Source organism: Alligator mississippiensis, chromosome 15 (assembly GCF_030867095.1).
Source record: "Alligator mississippiensis isolate rAllMis1 chromosome 15, rAllMis1, whole genome shotgun sequence".
Classification (NCBI taxonomy): Eukaryota; Metazoa; Chordata; order Crocodylia; family Alligatoridae; genus Alligator; species Alligator mississippiensis.
In genome coordinates this window covers 7,492,397-7,499,530 of record NC_081838.1, presented here as the reverse complement: position 1 = coordinate 7,499,530, position 7,134 = coordinate 7,492,397, and the positions used below count along the sequence as shown (strand labels likewise).

At 58.4% G+C, this 7,134-nt stretch overlaps 1 protein-coding gene across 1 annotated transcript; it reads right to left on the bottom strand.

Annotated features, from left to right (window-relative positions):
• Positions 1–608: 608 nt before the first annotated feature.
• MARCHF9 (membrane associated ring-CH-type finger 9) lies at positions 609–6,911 on the bottom strand. The gene is made up of 4 exons (XM_014602979.3): positions 6,141–6,911; positions 4,557–4,712; positions 3,776–3,968; positions 609–1,445 (listed from the first exon to the last, which is right to left on the bottom strand). The coding sequence occupies exons 1-4, from the start codon at positions 6,462–6,464 to the stop codon at positions 1,135–1,137; spliced, it is 984 nt and encodes a 327-aa protein (XP_014458465.1). The 5' UTR covers positions 6,465–6,911; the 3' UTR covers positions 609–1,134.
• Positions 6,912–7,134: the final 223 nt, after the last annotated feature.

The following is a 7,134-nucleotide window of genomic DNA, read 5'->3' as shown; positions in this document are numbered from 1 at the left end:
AAGAGCCGGGCTGCAAAACCGCTGGGAACTGCCCCAGTGTCAAGACATTGCGAGTCCAGGCCGTAGGGTGTTCATATGCACCCCCCCACATTGCCACGCTTCCCAGGCTGGGCTCCATGTAGCCTCCCAATGCCACGGGGCTCTCATCCCCTTCGGGCTGCAAAGCAGCACCCCCTTCTCTACCCAACATATCCCCTTCCCCTCTCCAGCCACAGCCCTGCTTTCAAGCCACAAACGCAAGACTATCTGGAGGCAGGCTCCCATCCCCGTGGGACTGCCTCTGCATCTGTACAGCGCCTTGCACCCCAGCACCAAAGAGGTGGCACAGCAATCAAGCAGGATGCGGCTTATAAGGAAAGAGGTGGGAAGACGCATCCGTGGGCACGAGTCCCTGCGCCAGCGGCTGAAGAATTCCCATCCGGCAGGATTAAGGATTTCAAGAAAGAGAGAGGGAGAAAGAGAGAGATGGGTTGGGAGACAACTGTTTGCATATAAATGATCTTTTATCTTCCCACACCAGGAGGGAAGGGAAGGGGGAGAGGAGAAAAGGGGGAGAGTTTTCATGCATCAGATGAGAGAAGTACAGGGCTCTTATTGCGAGATCCCACTTTGTTGTAGAAACCTGTTTATTGCACCTTGTTGGGACGGGGAAATCCAAACCTTTCCCGGGGCGTCCCCAGGGTGGGGACTCGCGTCAGGCTGGGCTGGGACCGGGGGGAATAGGGACCTTTTTTTTTTTTCCTTTTTGATTGGATTTTTCTTTCAAAGATGAGGTAAAAATGTTCCTTTCTGGCCCCTGGTTTCCAGACTCAGGCAGGCGAACGCTGCCCCGGCCGGAGGCCCAGATTGTCGTCTGGAGCCGGTGGAAGGCGACGCTGTGGTTTTCCTTCCTCCAAAGAGGAATTTTCACATTGACGGGAGCTGAGGAGGGCGCAGGCTGAGAGCAGGCCAGGCCGCGGCGCCCCCCCGGACGGGGGGCACGAGAGCAAGGCGAGAGCCTCAAAAACGAACTATCCCGTGTGTGGCCCAGCCCCGAATTGCTCTCTGGGGCTTCCCTTCCACAGGCAGCTGCGGGGTGCCCTCTCCGGGCGCGGGGAGGAGGCGGCGGGCTCCCTGCCCTCCGTGCGCGGCCGGTTATACCGTCGTGACTCTCATGACCACCTCGCGGCCGGCGCCGGAGCTGCCGCGGTGCTCGCTGGGCCGCAGGTGGCTGAGGATGTGCAGGATGGTGTAGCCACAGTGATGGTTCAAGATCGTCCTAACCCGCTGGCCCCTCCGGGGGTTCCTCTCCGTCCGTGCCAGCCTGCCCCCGGCCTTGGCCGTTCCGCCCGCGGGCTCCCCAAGGTCCTTGGCCTTGTCATAGTTCAGCACCTTCCACTGCTGGTTCACCGCCTGCCAGCGCTTGAATATTCGATACACCGAGGAGCCCTCGTGAATGATCAAACCTGGGGGAGACACACAAAAGCGAGGGTGGGCTGAGGAGAGCCCCCTCGTTACGGCCACCGGCGCCATCCTGCGGGCCGAGACCCCCTCCGGCCCCAAGTGGGCATCTCTGGGGCGGGACACAGGGCATGCGCATGTACACATGCGCGCGTGCATGGCCCGGCAATGCCCATCAAGCTCCCATGCCTCAGAGGTGCCGAATGGGCTCTGCAGGCCTCTTTGTTATTGTAGGGCTGAGTGCCAAAGCCGTGGGTTGGTACCCTCTGTGCCTCAGTTTCCCTTCCTGCTCTGTCGGGCGGGGGCTGTGTCTCGGTCCGGATGGCTCTGGTCCAGGGCCATGACCTCAGATGGATTCTCTGGGCTTTATACACACGCACACATGTACACACACATATACGCATGCACACACATACATATACATATACACACATATACATACACACCCACCCATATGTACACACACAGATGCACAAGCACATATACACACACAATTTATATATATACACACACACACACATACACACACACACACTCATAGATATATAATGACTGAACAGAGTGCAAAGGGGGATTGCGCCTAATTATTTTCCACTCTATTTATTGACAATTACTTTAGCTCTTCTTTTATTATTAATTATTCAAATTACGGCCATCATTATTACAATTATGTTATCATTATAATCCCCTAAGCTTTCCCATGCTCAATTCCATCTATTAACTATTATCCTGGCTGTTATTTATTATTAAAATCATCCTGCCCCCATCATTCCATCCTCACAATGGCCTATTTTTATCCTGTTGAATTCCAGTCATTTATAATTAGTCTAGTGATGGGTTTTTTTAAATTAATTATTATTACAAATGATCATCATTGCTCTCCTTTAAAATGATTGGTAGTGCTACCTTCCCCTATTCTTCATCCAGCTTAATTCTGTCAATTCATTAGCAGGCTACCTCTGGTTTCCAACACTGATCATTAGAATAATTATCAACATTATTAAAAATACCTTTATTGATACCAGGTCTTACTTATTAGTATTATTTATTTGCTGCGATGGTGAAAAATACATGATTAATACAAAAGAAATAGCAAAAATACAGAAGACCTTATTAGGGGGGTTTGTGATCTAATTACCAACCCATTGCCCACCATCATCCTAGCATTACTGCTTGTTATTGTGAATGATAATAGTTACAATTGTACTGATTTTCTTTTATTAATGCTATTGATTGTATTATTTATCCTATTAAATAATTTTATGTATTCATTTCACTATTAGTGATGTTGTTATTAACTATAGTAATTACAGTATTATTTTAATACATCTGCTGCGTGTTAATAATAATGTGATCCTGATTAAAACACCAGCTCTGTGCTTCTGTTAATTCTCTTTCTCCATTGATGGTGGTTTGTAATTCTACCTGTCCCCTTCTTGCTACCTCTCCCTCTCCCCGTGAACGTAGGCCAGGTAGCATTCAGTGAATGTTTCCTGCATCTGCTTCTAAGTGGACAATGATATTTGCCACCAATCTGGTTACAGAGGTGTAAGCACAGGACCCACGTCCCTCACAGATCAATAGGGAATTTGACATTTAGTTCTGCCCAGGCCACAGCCCTGGCCCTGTATAGAATAACAGCATCATAGACGATGAGGGTCAGAAGGGAGCTCAGGAGGTCACATCTAGTCCAACCCCCTGCTCCAAGCAGGATCAGCCCCAACTAGGTCATCTCAGCCATCTCCAACTAGATCATTCCCAACTAGATCATCCCAATCATCTCATCCCTAAATTGGTCATCCCAGCCATCTCCAGCTAAATCATCCTCAACTAGATCATCCCAAAGATCTCCAACTAGACTGTCCCCAACTAGGTCATCCCAACCATCTCCAACGAGGTCATCCCCATGGCCATCCCCAACTAGATCATCCCATCCATCTCCAACTAGATCATCCCCAACTAGATCCTGCCAGGCATCTCCAACTAGATCATCCCCAACTAGGTTATCCCAGCCATGTCCAACTAGATCATCCCCAACTAGATCATCCCATCCATCTCCAACTAGATAACCCCAACAAGGTCATTCCAAGAGTATCAGCTCCTTTCTGCCTCTTTTAACCCTTAAGTCTTTTAGCTTTCAATGAAGGAGGTTGAAGGATTCAGCTGGGCCCTGACTGCTGATGCTATATGTCTGGGCTGTGATGATCCAAGTGCTGAAAGATGATGAAATAATCCCTCACCCCCCAGAGCAGAGAGGTTAAACAACTAAGGGCAGGGAAGAGACGACTGAAGCAGGAGAGCCAGTACCCGTGGGACAGGAGGGCTGGGGCCTCACCTATGCAGACAATGTCCATGAAGCCGTACATGCCGTAGCAGATCTGGAAGAGCAGGTCCTGCCGCTGCCACTTGGCCGAGGGGCTGAGCGAGGACCAGACGAGCCAGGAAATGCTGGCGATGAGGAAGAGGGAGCCTAGGATGATGGCGGCGATCTGCACCTTCTCAATGACCGTCAGGGAGATGGCCTGCCACTGCCGGGGGAAAGGGCACCGCGCTCAGGCCCCAGCCATCCTGGGCTGCATCCAGCCCCCTGTCCCCAACCCCGCCATGCCCCACTCCCCTCCCCAAGAAGCAGCACGGCGATCCAGGTAGGGAGGGGTGAGCTCCTGCACATTGGGGCAGATGTGCTGATCAGCAGGCATGCATGGCATGCTGACTTGTGCACATGTGTCTGTGTGCCCATGTGGGGGACGTTGCCCTATATGTGGGTAGGCTGGCCTGCATGGGGGCACATGACAACTATGCGAGTGCATACAGGCACACTGAGCCATGTGCACGCATGTATATGTAGGTGGGGGGCCATGATGTCAGTGCATGCCTTGCCAAGCAGGTCCAAGTGGGAACACATATGTGGGGGAGGGGCTGGTGATGCATGTTTGCATACACATAGCAGGCTGCGCCTTGTGCCTACATGGGGGATGCAGCAGCGAGCAGACACGTGTGTGTGCACATAAGTGAGCTGATCCATGTGCAAGCACATGCATGTGCTACCTAGGGCCAGCACATGGCTCCTCTGCGTGTCCATGGGTGTGACTCCCACCCCCCGGTCCCTGACTCACCTGCAGCGGGTTCTTGGTGCTGATGGCGAGGACCTGGTACTTGAAGTAGCAGAGCTCGCAGCTCCACGAGCCCCTCTCGCTGATCCAGCGGATGAGGCAGGGCTGGTGCGTGCAGCGCACGGACCCGGCGCACCGGCACGGGCTCAGCAGCTCCCCCTGCAGGAGGGCAGAAAGACACCCCGCATCAGGGCCACCTGCGCAGCCCCCCCCCCAACCCCAGCCAACGCCGTCCCACAGGACTCTGGATAACACCCGCCACCCTGGCCCCACACTTCACGTCCAGCCCACAGGTTCTCAGCCTGGCCCCCTCCATCAGCTGACAAAGGAGTGGAGCCAGGAAGGGAGGAATTAGCATCAATATTTCATGCCTCCTGACAGGAAGCGCTAATGAGGCTCCATGTTGGAGCCAGAGCAGGGGAGCACGGGCAATTCCTGTCAGGAGTGGGTCACAGGGGTCATGGCTTGGGATGACCCCCCCTTCCCCAACCCTGAACTGGGGCCGTCAAGTGGGTTCAGGGCAGGAGAAAGTGGGTGCTGAGACACCAAGGGGATGGGATGAAGAGAGAGAGAACAGGGGTGGGTGGGTGGATGGGCATGTGGATGGACAGAGAGAGAAAGAGAGCAGGAGTGTGGGGATGGATGGATGGATGTGTATGGAGATGGGTGGGTGGGTGGACGGATGGAGGGAAAGAGAAATCAGGTGTGTGGGGATAGATAGATAGAGAGAGAGAGAGAGAGAGAGAGAGAGAGAGAGAGCGAGCAAGCAGGCTACAGCACCAGTGTCAGGACACCTGGCTTCCCTTCCCAGCTCTGGGAAGAGAGTGGGGGCTGTGCTGAGTTAGGGTGGCAGAGCTGGGAGCCAGGTCTCCTGGGTTCTCCAGTCACATCTGGGTGCCACCTGTTCCCCATAGAGGCTAGGGGCAGCTCCTGCCCAGGGGCCCATGTGGGCACCCATGGAGTGAGCCCAGCACGTGCAGCTGGGGAGCATCGTGTCTGCCACCCAGGGCCGGACACGGCTCTGATGAAAGCGCCATGTCAAGTTGTGCTGTGACTCACTCCTTTCTGAGAGTGGCAGCTGAGGGGGAGCAGGGCCTCCTCTGACCCCAGCCCCTGCAGCAGGGAAACTGAGGCACAAGCCAGCCACATCATTTCAGTCTGTGCAGCGGAGCTGAGATGAGGACCCAGGAGCCTGGGCTGCCTGTCCCAGCCCCGCTCTGCCCCTTCCTGGACCTGGGGACAGAACCCAGGAGTCGGGACTGCCTGCCACAGCTCCCCCTTGCCTCTCCCCAGTGGGCTCAGCTACCAGGGGGGGGTCCCTGCTCCATCCCCTGCCCACGGGGTACGCTGCACCCACCCGTTCCCCCAGCCCTGGGCTCTTCCACCATCGTGCCCTCCGTGCCTGGCACCGCACACCCACAAGGGGCCTAGGCCAGCACCCCGCAGGGCCACGTGCCCCCGCTCCGCTCGCACTTCCAGGCGCCTGCGTGCGTGTTGATGCCCACGCGTGGGCTCCCCGCACCCCAGCCTCCTCCGGGGCACGTCCTGGCAGCCTCCATCGCCCCGTGGCCCGATGCCCGCCCTGACCTGCTCGGGCCCCTGGAAGCAGATGCGGCACTGCGGGGTCCGTGCCCCGCTGTCCAGGCTGCTGCTGAGGGACACGGCGTCCAGGGCGGCCGCGGGCGGCTGGGCCGCGGGGGGGCCGGGCGGCGGGTCCTTGTCGCCCGGGGCCAGGCTGCGGGGCCGGGGCTCGCCGTAGTACTCCACCTCGTCGTCCCGCGGCGCGGCGCAGCCGGAGAAGGGCCCCCAGCCGCAGCCCCGCCGGCCCGGCTCGGGCTCCGGCCGCCCGCGCCGCATCAGCACCAGCAGCTTCAGCTCGTTGAAGAACAGGCGGATCCGGTACTTGAACATCCTGCACCCCCGGGAGGCGGCGGCCGCGGCCGGGGCCGGGGCTGGGCTGCGGGGCAGAGGCGCCGGGGCGAGCCGCGGGCGGGCAGCGGGCGCTCAGCGGGGCGCCGGCGAGGGGCGCGGGCGGCGGCGGCGGCGGGGGCGCATGCCGGGGCGGGCGGGCGGCGGGTGCCGGGCCATGGCAGCGCCCGCGGCCACCCCCGGGGGGCCGAGGCTGGGCTCCGCGGCCCGACCCCCGCCGGCGCCGGGCATCGCCCCGCCGCAGCCCGGCCCGGCCCGGCCCGGCCCGCGCCGCGGGAGGCTCCGGCCGGAGCGCGAGACACGGATTCCGGAGCGTGGAATATGGCTTCTCCTTCCGGCCCGGCCCGTTCCGGGGCCCCGGGCGCGGGGGGGCGGCGGCGGCGCCACGTGGAGGCCCCGATCCGGCCCCCCCGGGCGGCGGCGGCGGCGGCGGCCCCGAGCCCCGGCGGGTCTGGGAGGGCGGGGAGGCTGCGCGTGTGACTGCGAGTGTGCGTGTCATTGTGTGCGTGTGCGCGCGCCGCTGCGTGCGAGGGAGTGTGTGTGTGTGTGTGTGTGTGTGATGGGGCGCGTGCAGCTGGGCGTGCGGTTGTGTCAAGGAGGAATTGTGCGGGGTGATTGTGTGCCTGTAACCGAGCCCCTGCGTGGCTGTGTG

Excerpts from the sequence above, each read along its gene's own strand:
- MARCHF9 (XM_014602979.3), bottom strand. The coding sequence starts at position 6,464 with ATGTTCAAGTACCGGATCCGCCTGTTCTTCAACGAGCTGAAGCTGCTG. Across the intron at positions 4,713-6,140 it reads GCTTCCAGGGGCCCGAGCAG|GGGGAGCTGCTGAGCCCGTG; the intron begins GTCAGGGCGGGC and ends GCCCTCCTGCAG. Across the intron at positions 3,969-4,556 it reads GCACCAAGAACCCGCTGCAG|TGGCAGGCCATCTCCCTGAC; the intron begins GTGAGTCAGGGA and ends TTCCCCCGGCAG.